Consider the following 18,864-nt stretch of genomic DNA (forward strand, 5'->3'; position numbering starts at 1 on the left):
GGCCAAAGTGGGCCAATTTGATTAGTTATTTCAGTGTGAACCTAGTAGCTTTGACCAGTATTACTGAACAAATATTTTTAAAAGGCTTAATTTGCAACACGCTATATAAACAAAACGTCCCCTTAAGTACTACTTAAACTGTTTGTCAGAAAAGGAACACATTGTAATTTGTGACTATGGACCACTCACTTTTCATCGGTACCTATGGCACTTTTATACCCCAATCTGACCCTGATATGATGACTAAAGAGCATATAGGGTAGGGGTTATAAGGAATGGTGTGAGGCAAAAGAAAAGGGTGTACAGACTAGAGGGTATATACAGTAGGGTGAGGACTAGAGGGTACATGGGGTTGTGAGAGAGAGATGTGAGCACAAAGAGTAGAGAAGCGTGTGAGGCCTAAATGGTACATGGAGCATGAGAGAGAATGAAGGGTGTGAGGACTAGAGGGAACATGGAATGAGAGAGTGACGGGTGTAACGACTAGAGGGAACATGGAGCATGAGAGAGAGTGATGGGTATGAGTATAAGAGGGAACATGGAGCATGAGAGAGTGACGGATGGGAGGACTAGAGGACTAGAGGGAACATGGGGCATGAGAGAGCGTGAAAGGTGTGAGGACTAGAGGGAACATGGAGCATGAGAGAGCGTGAAGGGTGTGAGGACTAGAGGGAACATGGAGCATGAGAGGGAGTGACGGGTGTAACGACTAGAGGGAACATGGAGCATGAGAGAGAGTGATGGGTATGAGTATAAGAGGGAACATGGAGCATGAGAGAGAGTGACGGATGGGAGGACTAGAGGGAACATGGAGCATGAGAGAGAGTGAAGGTTTGAGGACTAGAGGGAACATGGAGAATGAGAGAGAACGAAGCGTGTGAGGACTGGAGGGAACATGAAGCACGAGAGAGAGTGATGGGTGTGAGTATTAGAGGGAACATGGAGCATGAGAGAGAGTGAAGGATGGGAGGACTAGAGGGAACATGAAGCACGAGAGAGAGTGATGGGTGTGAGTATTAGAGGGAACATGGAGCATGAGAGAGAGTGAAGGATGGGAGGACTAGAGGGAACATGGAGCATGAGAAAGAGTGAAGGTTTGAGGACTAGAGGGAACATGAAGCACGAGAGAGAGTGAAGGGTGTGAACACTAGAGGGCAAATGGAGCTGGACTAAAGAGAAGTTTTTGGGAATAGAGGATACATGGGTAGAGAGGGAGAGAGGAGTTTGAGGATTAGAGAGCCCATGGAGTAGCGAGGGGGAGGAGAAGGGTGTGAAGATTAGAGGGAAGATGGGGTAGAGAGAAATAGTGGTGTGGGGACTAGGGGCACATTGGGTAGGGTGAGGGAGAAAGGTGTGGGGTTTAGAGGACACATGGGGTGGGGGAGAAGGGTGTGAGGCTGGGAGGGCACATTGAGTAAGGATTGAGTAAGGGTTTTAGGACTAGGGGGTACATGGAGTAGGGAGGGAATATTTGAGCACCCCTTGGGGGGCATGGAATGAGCATTAGAGCAACACCTGCTGAATGAAGGTAATTAAGGGGACCACCTCCACCGTGCACACAGGCATGGGGGAGAAATAGGATGTGAGGGGACCACACAAGGAAAGGGAGAGTAAGGGCTGCAAGTGGGAGGGCAGGGAGAGCAGAACATGACGCTGAGAAGGGAAGGGTGCATTGGGGGAATGGTGTGTATTAGGGCAGGAGAAGCACTTGGAGGGGAAGGAAGAGGTGTGGGTGGGAGTTGTCAGGCTGAATGGAGTGGTAAGGGCACACGAAGGCCCATGCTGCAGGATGGCTGCTGAAGGGGGTAAAGAGGACATGGAAACAGTGGCGGGGAGCGGCCTGTGTGAGAGGGCAGAGAGGCGCACACTCAATGATGGCAATAAAACAGGGGTCGGGCAGGGGAGTGGGAGGGGGGCTGCCACTCTGCGCAGCTTCACTTGTGGGTGTCGGTTCTGGCCACCGTCAATAGGCCCCAATAGATGGTATTTATTGAAAAAATGTCATTTCGTAAAAAATATGTTGGAAGTCATGCGTAAGGGCCAAAGAAGGGTAATTCTAAGGGGAAACATGGGACTGGTGAATCAGTTTATCTGGCAGGAACGGGCAGTGATGCACATTATATGACCGTTATGAATGCGTTATAAATACCTAATCTTATTCACATGAATATCTTGCATGGGATGGGCAGAGGGGGCACAACGTGGGAAGTAGGGCTCGCTGAGTTTTATTTGCCCGGACGTGAAACAACTTGATCTCAATACACATTAGTATTTTGACATGTACCCCATTTCGATGTCTGACAAAACGATCTATTTCACGAAATACCTTTACTATCCCTGTAAAAAAAGGACCCGAATTGTTAAAAAAGAAGGGTTTCACAGATGGACACGTAACTGTGATAAATGATTGGCAGGTCGCCCGATAGCCGATACATGTGGAGATTTTTCAAGATAACTTCGTTCGGAAAAAAAAGGTTGACCTCGGGCAGAACCGCGCCAGATGTCCCATTGGACCTCGTTAGTTTAGGGCTTACCCAGACATGGCGATAGGTGCGCTATCGAAGTCTAGTTCAGCTGCGCCGTTTGCGCGTTTGCGAGAGAGGAGCGCAAGGATTGCATGAGGAAACCTGCTTGACATCATTTAAAGTTGATGTCAGTCTGGCGGTTTCCCAAATAGCTGTGGGCAGGGGGCTGGACTGGCCTACAGGGAACTCTGCGATTTATCAGTAGGCCTCTGCACCCTGGGCCTCTTTAGTGTGGTTACCTATTTTAGTTCAAAATGTTCTCATTGGAAAAGGGTTCGGCTTGCTGAAAATGTGTAATATCGGACCACTTAGAAAATTATTTCCAGGGCCTCTTTTGGTTTCCAGTCCACACCTGGCTGTGGGAAAGTAGGGTGGGAAAAGGGGAGGGGGGTCAAAATACTACTTTATTTATGCCTCTTATGGGCAACCAAAAGTCCCCACAGTCAACACGATTGGGAGTGTGGTGGCTGGCCCCTGTGACCCAGGGGACAGCAAAAGCAGTGCCGTGGTGGGCTTTCAGGCTGCCTTTGCCGGACCCTCACACAGAAGTTACCCGTGCAGGAATCTGGTCTCACCACGTTGTATCTGAACCGAATCTCCAGGACATTTTGAGTTACCAATGGTATACGTTCTTCGTGCCCGGTGGTGGGGTTCAAAGGCGGTCACGAGGGCGCTGTTATCAGTGAGCAGTACTTTGAAACCCTGGAAGGGAGAAGGAAAGAAAAAAATCAAAACAGAGGCAGCGGATGTCCGATATTGGCGGTAACATTGAGATGGTTAAGGGGCTGAAAGGTTTGGCGGTCCACGTCACAGTCCAATGCCTGCCAATGGTATACATAATAATTGAAATAGTGACACTGTGCCTATGAGGGTGGACAATTCGGGGACCTGGGTAGAGAAACAAGTACCAGGGAGTTGAAGTGAAGATGGCAGAGAGGTAGTGTCCAGCTGCTTTCCACCCAGACCCTCTCAATACACTTCTCTATGACCAACACCCTCGTTTCTGCTCTGCCACCAACGTTTATATTTTTGGTTTTATTTCATTGTTTAAAGCGTGGACCTTGCTCAAGAGCAGCAGAGCTCTGTACATAGTGTGGGAAGCCGGCAATTGGGCTGGCATCTTTTAACAGTAGCTCAGTACTGTGAGGTCTGTGCATCAGTATGTGCGTCCATTGGAATTAGTCCTTGCTCAGCTGTTGTTGAAAAAGACACGTTTTCAGAGATTTGCAAAATTGGAGAATTGTGGGGCTTTCTGATCTGACACCGGGATCGGGTTCTAGAGGGTGGGTGCATGACAAAAGAAGGATTATTTACAGGTCCTCTCATTGCGGACGAGTTGTGATTCAAGCCAATCGGTCGATTTGCTGCGTGAGGAGCGTATGCCACCAGATATGTGGAGCTTAGCCACCAGGTATGCTGGTGTCCTATTCGTGACTGCTTTGTAGATGGTACATGCAGTCTTGGACAGTCTCCTGGCTTAGAGTGCAAGCCATGAAGTTTGCGTGGATGGTAATTCTGTGAAATTTCCATGATTCTGTAATAGACGTGCTGCAGCGTGGTGGACCGCTTTTAGGGGAGCCAAGTGAGCAGCTGAAAGCCCGGTCAAGAGAGAATTTCCTCCGTTGATATGTGAGACCACAAGAGCTGCAATACGGTCCGGAAGTCTGGCAGCTGGATGAAGGATTTGATTATTCAAATGGTAGAGATTCTGAGCCAGGCTATTTGGGCCTTCTTGGTTATGTGTTTCTGGAAGGACAGATTGCTGTCAATGGTGAAACCTAAGGATTTTCCAAACGTATTAGCTGAGTTCTTTAAAATAGACATTTCTTTACAGGTGAGCTGCCGTTTTATTCACCAGTCTCTGCTTTTTACTGAACCACACTTCTACTCACCTTTTCAAAGAGGAGAAGCTTTCTTTGATGCACTATGTATAAGCGATAGCAGATGCTTGTATCCCGCTTAATTTCCCATCTGAATAATGGTAGTTTGCATTGGATTTATGCCCTGTAATGTCTACTACATAAAGTCTATTCGCCTGTTCTTAATTATCACCCGCAAACATCTTCCTCCGACAGAGGTTACCTTTGAGTGAATTAATTATCTACTTGCCCCCCTCCAGCCCCCAACTTGACTTGCCTTTCCTTACTCATGTTTCCCTATGGCCTAGTGTGACATTCCCTTGAATGCACAAGGTGGTCGTTTTCCATTCTCCTATTGGTCAATGCCCCCCCTCCACATCCAGTTACCTTCAGTATTTGTCCCTTCTGCAATCTTTACTAGTTTCCCCATGTGCTCAGCCTGATCCCCCATGATGCAGTTAGTTAGAGGCTTTGCATTTTCCTATTGGCCACAACCCACTGCTCGATGCTGTTATCGTCACTTGTTTTCCCTTCTGCTCAGTCTGTCCTGCCTAGCTTTGCATTCTCCCATTGGTCACCTCTCCCTACTCCCCATGATGCTGCAGTCTGCACTGTGCTTCCTCCCTGCTCAGCCTGAACTCCCTGAAATGTGATAAACCAGCAGGCTTATGTTCTCTAAAAGATCATTCCCTCCTCGAATACAGTCATCCCTAATAGCAACCCCTACCTGGCCGATGCTTCCATCGTCGCCTCCCCTTCACCCCTCCTTGCATTCTTAGTCAGGTCCCACTTTGTGACAACCCAGCCCTCCTCCAGCAGATCCCCACACACACATTCACCTTCCCTCAATCCCAAAGCGCTACGTTTAAACTCTATCCTCTCTGTGACTTAGGTCGTCACCTTGAGCCCCACTGATGAAATGAAATTACACAAAATTAAGCTCATTATCTTAGCCTCCCCATTTGACTACTCTCTCTCTTAGATACCTGATCAATATCCCTGTAGCGCTCAGACGCCCATCGGGTCTGGTAGGCGCTCTATGAGGGCAATTATTCAGGCTCTGGTCTATGGGCAAATAATTAGAATTCTGACACTCTCTTGACTCCATAAGGCCGGGTGGACTGGGGTAGGTAGCCGCATGGTAGGTGCAAGATTCTGAGGGCTAATAAAGAGTCTGTCCTGTGGCATTTTCCGCCATCCCTGCCAGCCATTGAGAGGCACCAGCCTGTCGGGAATTCCCATGAATTCCCTACAACCCAGACAGAGGCCAGAGATGAAGTTCCTCCACTCATGGGGCCCAGTCGCAAGAACAGTGTGTTATTTCTATGTCAGTTTCCTCCCCTGTCCATCAAACTCTGCTGAGCAGGGCCTGCCTCTTAATTTTCACTCCAGGACTATCCTGCTCTGCCCCATTTCCCCCACCAGTGCCGGGCCCTTCCAAGGATAACCAGATTCGAAAGAATAACACGGCCCGGGTGAGTGCACGCTGGATCGCCATCAAGCGGGGTAAAGTGAGCTCCCGCCGCTGTTTGCACAAGGCCGGCTGCATGAAGCAAGTGTGGACAGAATTAGCATTTTGGAAGGAAAAACTGAAAATGTAACGTGAAGAGTCTCGAGTGACCTCACCAGCTGCGCTGACGGCGCACATTCTCTATGTGTCCCAGCGACGTCATTTCAAGGAGCACGGCGCTGCCAGCTCTTCTAAGCTTAGTATATGTCTTGCGAGGTTACGGGAATTCGCATGTCTTTATTGAGAGTGCCTCCAAAGAGATCCACTGGATCGCGATGTGCAGAACAGACATGGGTGCGCAGCAGACAGGAGCATCAGCAAGAGAGAGTCAGAGGTCCTGATTCACAGAGTGTTTTTTTAAATGCGGTTTTGCCATTATAAAACGCTTCTGGGAATTAGGCCCAGAGAGAAAGCGGAAGCGAAAAGGAAGGTCTTATGTTGCTTTCGGGACCTTAGGTGATCCTGCTCAAGTTTGAGAGAGGCAGGGAGGCTGTTCCAGAGGTTTAGGTGTGTTTGACCGTCTGAGAATTGATTGCGGCAAACTGTTTGCAAAAAAACCTGCCCAGATGTGATCAGTTGTCAGAGGATCAAACGCACTCACACCAATCCCCTAACCCCAATTCTGTGCTTACCTTTCGCTCGCCGCCTGGTTGACTGCAGCCGTGCGGCATCAGATCTGTCCCTCAAATGCGGGTCGGATCTGACGCTGCAGGGTCCCTTTTTATTTATTTTTTATTTTTGGTCCCGCGCCTCCAATATTGAGGAACCGGGGGACATTCCCAGAACCCCCGAAGGCTAATACATACCAATCACAGGCGCAGGGGCCACCCTCGCTCCACAAGTTCGGTATGTATTAACCAATGTCTATGTTTTTATTTGGCCCAATGGTACATGCCAAATTCGGTCAAATGTACCATTCAGGCAAATAAAAACAAACAAATGTCCTAATACCGTTACAGAGGGAGGCCCCCGCCGAGGACAAAGATCTAACCCCACTCTCTGCCTGGAGAAGTGTCTGACCCTCAGAGAGTTGGAGGTGGATGAGCAGAGGGAGCGAGAAGGAAGATTCTTGAGGAGAGAGAGTTGGATGTAGTGAGGTCCCCGGCCCCAGAAAGACTTGTGGACAATACAGAGGGCTTGAACTTGATCCTTGCAGCCACCGGGAGCCAGTGGAGAGATTTCAGGGCTGGAGAGATACGTTCCCTGGGCTTGATTGAGGCCAAGGATAAGTCTTGCAGTCCTGTTCTGGAATAGCCACAGAGGAGGGAGAGCAGTGGAAGGCAGACTGAAAAAGAAAAAGAGGCTGTTGCAGTAGTCCAGCCTAGAAAGAACCAGAGCTCTGGCGACAGTGAGCTTCTGGGGGAACGTAAGAAAAGGAAGATTACCTCTGAAGGGGTGCAGCTGATAGTGTAACTTTTTAGAGACGTCAGAGATGTGAGGAGAGAAGGAGAGGGTGGAGTCGAAGATGAACACCAAGGGTCTTTGCCTCACAGGAAGGTGCAGGTAGAGGGCCCCAGGAAGGGTGGCCAGAGAGAGACAGGGGAAAGTAGGGAGAAGGTGCCCCATTGAGAAGGATGCCAGTTTTACTGGCATTAAGGCAGAGATTGTTGGAGGCACACTATTCCTGAATTGCGGACAGTCAGGTATGAGTGAGAGAGCAGAAGAGGGTGAGGGGAGCCTGCATGTTTTTCTCCTTGTTTAGAATTCATAAACATTCCTCTCAATTATGCAGCACTCTGGCGTGTGAAGCATGGTTGCTGTGTTCTTTGTTTAGTCTAAGAATGGACTTCTCCCAAATGTCCAAACTTTGACTTGGATACACGCCTGTACAAAATAAGGAGCAGTATCGAGCTTCCAGCATCCTGCTGAATTGAGAGGGATACTTAGGAATTCCAAAAAAGCATAGAAGCTTATATTCCCTGTCACTTTGTGTGCCACTGCCAAGCCATTACATGCAAAATCATTTCAAGTGGAACATATTGATTCAGGGAATTTTCTGCAAAAGACTAAGAAAGCCGATTCGTACTTACACTGCTTCTTTCATCTGAAGGAAGAAGGCAGTGTACAGCCCCCCATCCCTTCACCCCAAGGTATTTCTGTATTGTCCCTTCTCTATGGCTGTGCCCACCGAACGCTTCTTCATTCCTTTACGGTGACAGCACATCTGCGTAGGACGGTCATGTGCATTCTGAACACAATCTGTCTTTGTTCTGGATCATACCCTCGCCTACATTAAATAACTCAACTCCGGCGGGTTGGGTGCAAATTCTCGTCATTTCTGCCTGATGTGTTAACAGCATTGTCTGGGGCTCTGGTCCTGCATGTAGGGCTGGACATACTTGCTACTGTGGATATGTGCAGCGCCTTAACTTGTGTGGGTACTGGCATGTGGGTAACTGTGGGTTAAAGTGTCTAAGCATATGTAGGTGCTGCCATGCGCGTAATTCTGGGCATGCAGCGCTTTGTCATTTGTTGTTGAGGGTATTTGTGTAGGCGTGGACACGCCCGCTCTGACTCTTGATTCACTATTTTCTGCAGAGCCAGGGCTGCATATATTGTGCCAGTGTTCCTCGTCCATGTCCATGACAGGAGGTTAACTGCAGACATCTGGAACTGGAAGAATAGTTTAGTCTGCCCCTCTTGAGAACCCATTCAGCCAATGGCATGCTATGTTATGTTAAGTGATATTTATACTGCGCCCATCACCACTGCAGTAGTCTAACGGCACCTTGTCGTGTCCGATAGACCCGGCAGGGTGTCTCCAGACCTTAGCCTCTTGGTAATGTGGTGAAGCAGGTCCTTAATTCTTCCCTGGCCCCGTGTGTCCCCTCTTCTCTTCCTCTGCCCCCGCTTAGTACACCTTCTGAGATTTCTAGTGTTGAGAAATATGTATTAAGTGCAGAGCTGGTGGTCCATTTTGCTGTCTGTCTCACTGGTTATTCTCCCTAGTGCAGTGCTTAATTTGCAATAAAATAAATGCTGGGGTTCAAATATTTTCTAACACGCCCAGAACACGTCCGGATCGGCAGATCCCCGCCCCCTGTTGCCACCATCCACGGCTGCTCCCCATCCTGCCAACATATACAGGTTTAAAGCTGCAACTCCCACCGGCTTATTATGGTTGATGGATGTACTCGGTCACTGCAGCAGATGTGTGATTTACAAATACCAATCAACATACACATAAAATAACATACTTGCTGTGCCTTGACATGAGACACATGTTGAAGTGTGTCTTTAAACACATTTACATTTTGCTCTGATTCTATAGGTGTTTATTAAAACACCACATCATAATCAAAATGAGTCTGAGACAATAAGTGCCAGAGCTGAGCCCTAGCAAACACCCCCACAAATTAAGCACTGAGAGTCTATCGCCGATCTCAATAGTCACTTCCATTGATCCATCTGCTTGGATTGTCTCACCAGCATATCTCACTAAGCTGCCGGGCCAGTCCATCTCGCTGGCACCTGGATTATGGGTGAGTCTAGAAAGTCTGTTTAGACTGGTGTGCCAATTTAGTGGGTCAAAGATTCAGTAATGTACGCAACATTATTCTAGCGAGTCCTCTTGTGCGTACCTCCTGCCGATTCCTCTCAAGAGCTAGCGTTGCATGTCCTTTTGAAACCATTCTATATATAGGTCTAGCAGACCGTAACACATAGTTGTCACTAAGGTACCGGATAAAAAAAAAGAATGGCAAAATGAGGCCGAAAACACTGCATTCTTAAATTGTATTTTTCTGTATTTTTGCACATTTTTAAAAATAAATAGATTGGGGGTTTGAGTTAGGATATAAAAAGGGTGGGGGTGTGGGGAGGCTGCAAGGGGTCTCTCCCTGCATTAAATTATTCTACCTACTACCCCTCCCCTCCAGCCTACTTCTGTAGGAGTCTGTCCTGATACATTCTGGTTTCACCATCACCATCTTGTGGCCAATGCTGAATTTGACTTTTATGGACTTCATTGATTCACGGTGCGTCACCCATTCTCAACTCTCATGCTGGGCTGGACTTCCTTCGCATCTTGTACTCATGGTGGCCCTGAATCATGTTGTTCCCATTTTCATGTTGTATCCTGGCTTGCGACATTATATATCACTACTGACTTCTGCAATTGTATTCGCTCTCCTCTCTTGCTTCACCACTCTTTTTGACTGCTTACTCTCTGTTCTCTCCTCCTCTTCCCTTCTCCCTTTTCCTATTTCCTCCCCTCCTCCTCTTACTTTCTTCTATGCACTTACTCTATCAGAATTGTACCTGGACCTAGCATGATAGCAACCTCGACTGTCTCCTTGGTCGCCCCTCCCCTTAGAAGCTCGGAACACAAGACTGTACCATACTGTCCAGCCCGCATTCAGAGCCTAATGATCGGCGAGCGCCCCCACCCGGGGTGTCAATGGATAATAGTCCCCGGAATTTGCTCAGAATCCTTGTTTCTGTTTTGCTAAGCGAATTGGAATGTTAGAAAATGACACACGTAGAGCATTGTCCCTCAGCAAGCATCTCGCTCAAGAGAGCATGGTCATGTTAGCTTTTTCTAAAGACAGGAATGAGGGCAGGGACGTCATTTGGGGGTCGCCAGAGGTCGCAAGTGCGACCTCTGAGGTCTTCCTTGCGACCTCTGTGGTCTCCCTTGCGACCTCTAAAAAAAAAATGTAAAAAAGTTTTTTTTTTTTTTTTTTTTTTTGCAATGCAATGAAAGCTCCTGGGCTGTGGCCAGCACCATGTGGCTCTTTAATCCTGGAGTGGCTAGATTTCTTGTTTAGGCCCCTTAAAAAAAGAAGAAAAATATTAACATGAAGGCCACAAGTCTAACACTTTCAGCACTGACCCTAAATAAGAAAGAATAGGAATGGCAAAAAATATGTCTTTCTGGAATTCTATACAGTAATTGCTAGACTCATGAAAGGTTTATTTCAGGCACACTTCAGGGGGTGAGTCACTGATTTAGTCTGTTCTCAAGCACCTCAACTCAGTCTTTCATACTTCTTAGGTCGATAAAGGGGTACCAACACAGGTTGGGTGATATTGGGTGTATATTTCTTCTCTGTAAAGCGCTTAAGCATAAGTGCTATATGATAACACATCATTATCATTTGGTCATGGACGTCTGCTTGCAATCACAGTAATTTGTTAATATGGGCCTATACACACTGATCTTAATGATACATATGGCGATCCATTCAGGTATGAAATGCACATCAAATTATAGTGATATTGTAACCATATTTTTCGTAGTGTACAATGCTATGTGATGCCACTTCCTTTATTGTCAACCGGTGAAAGGTTGTGTTCCATCGCTTCCCGCGATATCACTTCAGGGTGGGGTCAAATGACATCACTTCCTGTGATGTCATCAGGGGTCAAGGGTTGTGTGATGTCACTTCCGCTACCCCTGGCATTTTGGTGAAATGACGTCCCTGAATGAGGGCTTCCTGGAGTGAATGCACAGGCCCATGTTTGCTTTTTTGGCTGGGAGGAGTGAGTGTGCCTCTCTTTTTAGCTCTTAATGAACGCCTCCGTAGGTTTTCATGTTGCTAACAGACTCACAGTAAGGCTTGGATAGCCTCCATCTTATTCGACCTTCATCCCGAGTGCAAGCTTGTGGAGATGTTCCGAGTCCCTACCCAGCATTAGTGTTGCGGTTCAGCTGCATCGAGATTGTTCCCAATCTGTATTTATCCCTCTGCAAATGTTGCTTCATTAAGAAAAGTTTCATATGAATACCATCAGCAGTAATAGCACTGTAGGTGGTCAAATACCCCATTACAGAAAGGGAAAATACCACCTGGTGGCAATATCCATTTCCCTGTGTTAGTGTTTGGTGGTAAACACATTACTGTTGGAGGTAATTAAATGATGATGCCTGGCAGAGTTTATGGGGTTCAGGGGTAAATACCACCCCTTGGGAATGATTTGCTGAACTTTTGGAGCCAGAGTGAACCATGCCCTCTCCTCTTTCAATGCAGGTGGAAATGATTGCCCGGACTGTTTACCCCCAGTGCTCATTCCGTACTGCCAGCGTTGTTCTGCGACAGTAGTACCACCAAGATTACGCCCTTGGGGTGTAGTAATTTCCAGTGACCCCTGCATTACAAGCAGTGTTGTACACTTGCAATATCACTGAGAATAAATAATTCCCCATTGAAGGCAAAAGAGAGGAACCCCAAATCTCCACACCATTGCTCACTGCGCCGAAGCTCCTTCATTGGGCAGTCAGATTTAACAGATGTCTGGTGCGTTGATAACGCGCGTGCCCAGCAGCCTGGGGAATCCTGTGGCGCAGGCTCTCTATAAAGACCTCTTTAAATCCAACGGACGCAACACACGCCACGAGCCGTTCGCGGCGCGTGTTACGTCAACGGGCCACTTTGGATGACTGGAATGCGGAAGTGGTGATACTGCCGCGCGCGCTCACAGAGTTCAACTGCCCCCAAGACTATTACTTCAGCGCATGATGGGAGTTATTTAGTGTATTTCGTGAGGAGTTTTTTTTTAACGTGGCGTGTGTGGCCTTGGAAGGGACGGCGTGAGGCGACCAGTCGCTCTCTTAAATTTGCTAAAAGGCCTCTTTTTGGCTTACTGCACAAAAACCCAGACTCATTTAAAAGTGGAAAAGGTCGCTTTAATGTGACAGGCCAAAGCTTACAATCAAAACGCTTAACTGGCTCCATGGCCTAACAAACTAAATAGCTATTTGAACAATCAATTAAATAACTTAAACATTTCCCATTTCCCCCCAACAGTTAAATAATTAAATAACCCATTCCTCCCTAATGATCCCTTGGATCCTACCGTATCCTTGCCCCTTTTCCAGGCGTCCCACTTTCTCCCCAGGGGCCATGCCCCTCCAGGCTCAATACCTGATCCCCCGGGGTGACCTGCTTGTGCAAACAGCGCCACCCCCTCCTTTCCCGTGTCATTCCCCCATTGTGCTTCCCTCCCCCCACATCAAAAGGGGCCAAGTCCTAACCGTCGCCTGCCTCCCGAACCTTCCCTGATCCCTTAAATACCCCGGGCGGGGCGCTCTACACCCCCACGGCCACTCGCTGGCAGTGTGCAGCGCCAAAATACTCCCCGGGGGGAAACGCTTCGCGTTCCCCCCGGGGCCCCCCTTGTGTAGCAGGCCCGGTTCGTCTCGCATCAATGTGATCGCGTCCTCCGTGTCAGGCGTCCAGGAGGAGTCAGCCATGCCGCCCGTTTCCCCCTGCGCTCCCATCCCGCCTTTTTCTTAGGGATCGGCAATGAACGGTTTCTCCCTGTGGGCAGTGTTCCCTCCTTGGAGGGCGTTGGTAATGTTTGCAGTGGTCGGTGCCTTGTACACGTTCCCCCTACATTTTGGTCACCTCACCCCTCACGGTCCTTGAAAGTAACCGTTTTTTTCTGCGTTTTCGTTGCTTCTGTTTGCAGGCGGGCTTTTTAAAGTGACCTTTGGTGGTCCCCCTCCAGTGCCCACTGTTAGTGCAAGAGGCTGGGCCCGCTGAAAGTGTTTCAGGACTCTTAGGGGTCCATTTCAAAATGATGGCGAGGCCCTTGCCTAGAGCTGTGAAAACCAGTTTGAGGCACATTTGGGGTTCACAGATTATAATTGAGAGATACAGAAATGAAGGGTGTGGGGGAGTAGCTGCAGGTTATCACCACACAGGTGAATTGGCCTTTGCACAGAACAAAGAAAGGATGCCGATAGGGATCTTAAGCACCAATGTGGGGGCATGATGAGTTCTTCAATGGGAAGTTCCCATTGAAAACTCCCCTGTGAATCAACACGGTGATAAAACGCTGCTGGATACTGCAAGGTCTGAGAGAGCCAGCAAAGGCAGCGTGTGCTGCAAAGTGCCCATTTAATGTTTTGAATTAAGTATTTTGCTATGTGACAAGACTGCCAACAAGGGGGGGGGGCGGCAATGGTGAGGAGGGGTTAGGTCGAGGGGGGACAAGACTGCCAACAAGGGGGGGGGCGGCAATGGTGAGGAGGGGTTAGGTCGAGGGGGGATGTTTGGAGGGCTGAGGCTCGAGATTTAGTTCAACTAAAAATGTTGCAAGTCCCTGGAGCCGTTCTGGGTGGGAGGGTAGATTGTTATATTACTACAATTAATCTGTGACGAGGGATCAGAATTGTCAGCGTCTTCGTTTACAGGATTGCTGGGGTGAGGGGTGGTGGGGGATTGGGAGAATGTGGTAATTGTGTATAATTTTGTACACATGTAAAAACAGACATGTTTGAACCACTGCATTTCCGGGTCAATTTGTTTAGTTAAAGTTGCAGAATTTGGGGTCAGCGATAGGAAACCAAATACAATTTCCTTTGTGTATTTCACAGATTGTACCAACGCGGAGCTGCGATTTGTGAAGCAAAGGGGGAGCTGGTTGGAGTCCTTTCCATGTGACTCCAGAAAAGGGATATGTCTTGTTAAAATCCCATAGCGTCCATGGCGATGCGACACTAGTGTACGCACACCCACACATACTAAAAAATTGCACTAAAATATGGACTATCCGGTCCGGAGGTGCGGTATTATAATAAAGCAGGCCCGTCTCTTTTTTGGTCCTGCTTGGCAGCCTCGCTTTAGGGGTACCTCCCCCCTCTTTGATTAACCAGCATCCGGAAGCAGATTTTAGCCGGTTAAGCCGGTGCGTACACCCATGCCCGGGCATGTCTGGCGCGTCATGGCGTCTCGCAGCCAAGCACCGCAGCGCTTCCTGGCATCGCTTGCCCCACAACGATGTGAGGCGAGGAGGTGAGGGCTGCAGAGGCTACCCACACACAGAACTCTGAAACATGTACCCTGGCATTGCATGACCGCACCGCAGTCCCGTGCACAACTTGCTTACACGCTCTGACATGCATGATCCTGGACTATGCCTGGTTTCTGTTGCACAATGAACCTGCAAACAAACATATAACGGAAATAATGCTTCGCAAATCCTAGCCCGTGCAGATGTGAGCGTCCACGGGCCCGCTCCACCGGCCTCAGCCACAGGGGGGCAGTGCAGAGTGCAAGTGAAGGGAGGGGCCGCGGGCCCTAATCCTAGCTCGCCCCCCTGTCACACCGGGCGATTCTGGGCTGACCATTCCCTCCCACTCCACTCTGCTAATATGCCCCGATGGCAGGTGCTAAAAAAGACGGAACTGTGCTGAGTGAATAATATTATGATATACATTACAATATATATACTGTCAGCCCTCACGCATCGCAATATACGCTGGACCGAAAACCACGGAGGCCGAGCTTTCGAACGCCAAAGGTGGGGGTCACTGTACACTGCAATCTCCAGGGGACGCCCTTTTGATAGTTGCATCGGTTTTCGTTTTTTTTTGCGCATTAAATTCCCCCCCAAAATATCATCTGATTATCGCCTTTCGATTGGCAACATGGCTGGCAGAATTGGGGTGGGGACAGCATCGCTGGGGAGTTGTTTGTAGTAACGATTTCTAAACCTATGCAATACCGAAACTCATGACACCCCGCCCCCCCTCCAACCCCCAGTTCTGCACGTCTGAATAGGCGCCCACTCGCCTCAGCCGCTGACACCCGGCCTTGCCTGCAATGAGCCAGGTAGCTAGGGCCACCCTTGCCCGCAGGGAGATAAAATCGGAGAGGTTGCACTATACATCCCGGAGATTACAGCCCTGACCTCACCTCTCCCGCATGTCAAAAGAATGTGGATTCCGGGGAAAATCCTATCACCCGATCCCCGTGTTTTATCGTATCCGCGGAGACACTTGGGAACAGCCTGCACGAGGGTGCATTTAATCCTTATGCTGCTTCCTTCATGCAGCCACGACAGGGTGTACAGTGCACTGCCGCGCCCAGCTTTAGTGCGGGTGCTAAGGCCCTACGGGGAAAACGGCAGAAGCGAGTTTCAGCCGGGGTGGCATTATTCCGACAGCTCACCAGGCTAAAGCAGACACCCATCGGCAGGGCGGGCTCCGCCTTTCAACCTTACGAGTAGTGTGTGCGTATCCCACAGGAGTTGCATGTGTGTGTCGCCATGCGGGTTTAGAAGCCTCAGGTCACGTCTCCCGCAAGATTCTACATATGGAAATGACCGCCACGAGCCCCTCCCAGAGGGATTTGACGCACACGAGTGCCCAGCAGAGACACAACCAGGCTGGATACATCGCAGAGAGGGTGCTCCTTAAACGCTGGAGTTAGTATCACTTTGGGGTAGAGTCAGTCGCGTGTCGGGTATGCGTAGTCAGTCGCTCTGATATGCAGAGTCAGTCGCTCGTATGGTGTGCAGTCAGTCAAAAATTTCGGGTATGTGGAGTCATTCGCGTGTCCGGCATGCAAAACCACACTGTCGGGTATGCAGAGTCAGTCACACACGTCTGGATATATGGAGTTAGTCGCACGCCCAGGGGTATGCAGAGTAGGACGTGGGGTATGCAGAGGATTAATTGACACATTTGAGCTGCTATACTGGTGCAGTCAACCCGTTGTTGGCACATGCCCCCCTGGCACAGCTGTACTACGAGAGTCCTTCGGCACAGGGACATGTGAGCAGTCTGTAGACAGGGTATGGCGCGAGTGGGCAAGGCCGACCAAAATGTCAATATGCCAATGGAGTAACTTTGCTGAAAATGTTGGGGGGGACATGACATCTGAAGAAAAGGTGCCCCAGCCAAATGAATGGGGACAAAATAGTGTGCCATGTAAGTTGGGGGGACTAACACCCCTGCCCCCCCTAAAATTACGCCCATGCTAAATGCCCACTCAGCAGCACTATGTAGGCATTCACAGATGTTAATGTCACTGGCCCTCATCAGGAGGTTGGAGGTAACCATGCCTCTTTTAGGTTGCCTCCTTACCGCAATCCGGGCCCGGGTCCCTCGAATGAGGATTTACCGGGCCATCGCAACCTTGGCGGACCTGGTAATTCCCCGTCCGAGGAACCCGGACCCGGTCCATCCCTATTCCCATTCGAGCCCCCATAGGGCTCAATGGGAATGGGGATGGAGCTAACAACGGCCTGTTAATGACATGCCCGTTGTTAGCTCCCTGGTGTCCTTGTGGGACCCGGTATGGACGCCTGGTTTTTCCAGGGGCACATTGCGGGTCCCGCGAGGAGACCTCGTGGTAGGGCGGAATGGGTTTACCGGCACCTTTACCGGTCCCGGTAAACCCATTCCGCCAACCTTATGATGAGGGCCACTGTGTTTTGCCCAATTACATTAGCTTCATGCTCCACTTGTTAGACAATCCTGGCCACGCCTCTGATGTGATGCACTGTTTACTACTTCGGTGGCATGTAGCGCTTCAGGACACACCAAACTGTACGTAGCACTTAACAGAAAACGGCGAACGCTAACAGATGAGAGCACTGTGAAGCTCTCAATTGGGATATTTATGCATGGTACCGGTCCCGTGTTTCTTAAAACCGAACCCCCGAGCCACCATTATGTTCTCTATCACAAGTGACTCCTCCCGAAGTCGATACCTGCTGAGTGAAGCCGAACTGGCCGGGTAGCTCAGTGGGTAGAGCGGCCACTGCGGCGATCTGCCTGATATTGCCAGATCGGCCGTGACTGAATAAAATGAGATAATTTAATGATCTCATCATTTTATTCAGCCATGGTCGATTAAAAGAGTACCAGCGAGCAATGCAATAACAGCTATTGCACAAAGCGCCACGAGGTAGTTCATTCAATGACAAGACAGATATCGGCGCTTACTCAAGACATTCACCCATTGCCCAGCAACGGCCTCCCGCTTCTCCACCCAAAGCACTTGCCTAAAGGTCTCACTCGCTGACGCACCCAGAAGGTGCTCGCCCAAGTACGCTGACGCACAGCCCCAGAGGAGCTCAGCCACAACACGAGGGGGAACACCGCCTCCCCCCGGACTCCCCCCCCCCCCTGCCATGCAGCGCTCCCTGTAGGTACTTCACCCACGATCTCAATATACTCACTCATTGCCTTCAGTAGCTCCTCGAAGTTCTCCGAGTGCTTCATCTTCCAGTTTCCGGTGAAGTTGGGCATCTTGTTGGGGTGCTCTGGGAGCCGGAGCAGCCGCACCGAAGGGTATTCACCGAGGTCCCTGGTAGAGGGCACACCCAATAGGAGCACCTTGGACCCAGACGCGAAGCTGTGTCTCCCAGTGGACGGCGGCGCTGGTGCCCCTCTCTGCCTGCGCTTTAATCCCCTTTTATATCTGACAGACACTGGGGCGAGGTGTGTATGCGCTGGAATGGGCCAATTTCACGGGAATCCGGGAGGTTGCGCCGACTCCCGTCTCTCACTGCGCCGCTTCTTCCTCTGCCAAACGTGCCCGAGCTGTGCTTCTAGTGGGAAGGGCTCTCGGGGGCACTGCTAGATGCTGGAATACACGCCGGGACCCGGCTCTAAGTGTCTTTTATTCCTCCCCAAGCCCCAGCCTCCCCCGTGAAGTGCCTGCCCTCTCTGGGAGGAGCCCGCAGACAAAGCCATTCTCCATCCCACCTGTGGAGTTGCCCCCCACCCTCTCCGCGTACCCGCTCCCCTCCCCCTCGTTCCATCCAAAAGAGAATCCATCTATTTTAAGGTGACACCTAAGACTGCGGGTGGCTGCAGCGTCCGCTCATGGCACCGCTTCCTGCAGCGCCTGCTCTGCCCGGAGAACCACCGCCTCCCCCTGGCGCTCTTTCTCTCCCCTGTCCCCTTTGTTGTGTTTTGTTAATTCCTGCCGTTTCGTCACTTAATCTACCCCCCTAGATGCTCCCCAGTCCTCTGCCCGGGTCCGGGGGGGGGGGGGGGGGGTGGGGGCGAATGGGGGTTATGGACTGGGCGGTAGGGCAGGGGAAATACACCACGGAATCTTTTGCAGCCTCATCGGCGTTTCGGAGGAACACCTCAGCCTGTACATTTGTCGTGGAATCTGCAGCCCCATCCTGTAGACCTGTGAGGGACTCTGCCCCAGCCGTAGCGGCTTTCAGAGGCCGCGACTGCCAGGGAGGGAAAGGCCTCGTTTCCCCGGTAGCCGGGTCT

General features: G+C 50.0%; 1 protein-coding gene across 1 annotated transcript in view; it reads right to left on the bottom strand.

Annotated features, from left to right (window-relative positions):
• Window positions 1-18,302, bottom strand: part of CRABP2 (cellular retinoic acid binding protein 2) — a 62,959-nt gene extending 44,657 nt beyond the window's left edge. The window contains exon 1 of the mRNA XM_069604614.1: window positions 17,811-18,302. Coding sequence (XP_069460715.1) covers window positions 17,811-17,880 — 70 coding nt within the window. The 5' untranslated portion in view covers window positions 17,881-18,302. The remainder of the gene's footprint in view (window positions 1-17,810) is intronic.
• Between the last annotated feature and the right edge of the window lie 562 nt (window positions 18,303-18,864).

This window comes from Ambystoma mexicanum, chromosome 1p, assembly GCF_040938575.1.
Source record: "Ambystoma mexicanum isolate Mex_15411 chromosome 1p, UKY_AmexF1_1, whole genome shotgun sequence".
Classification (NCBI taxonomy): Eukaryota; Metazoa; Chordata; class Amphibia; order Caudata; family Ambystomatidae; genus Ambystoma; species Ambystoma mexicanum.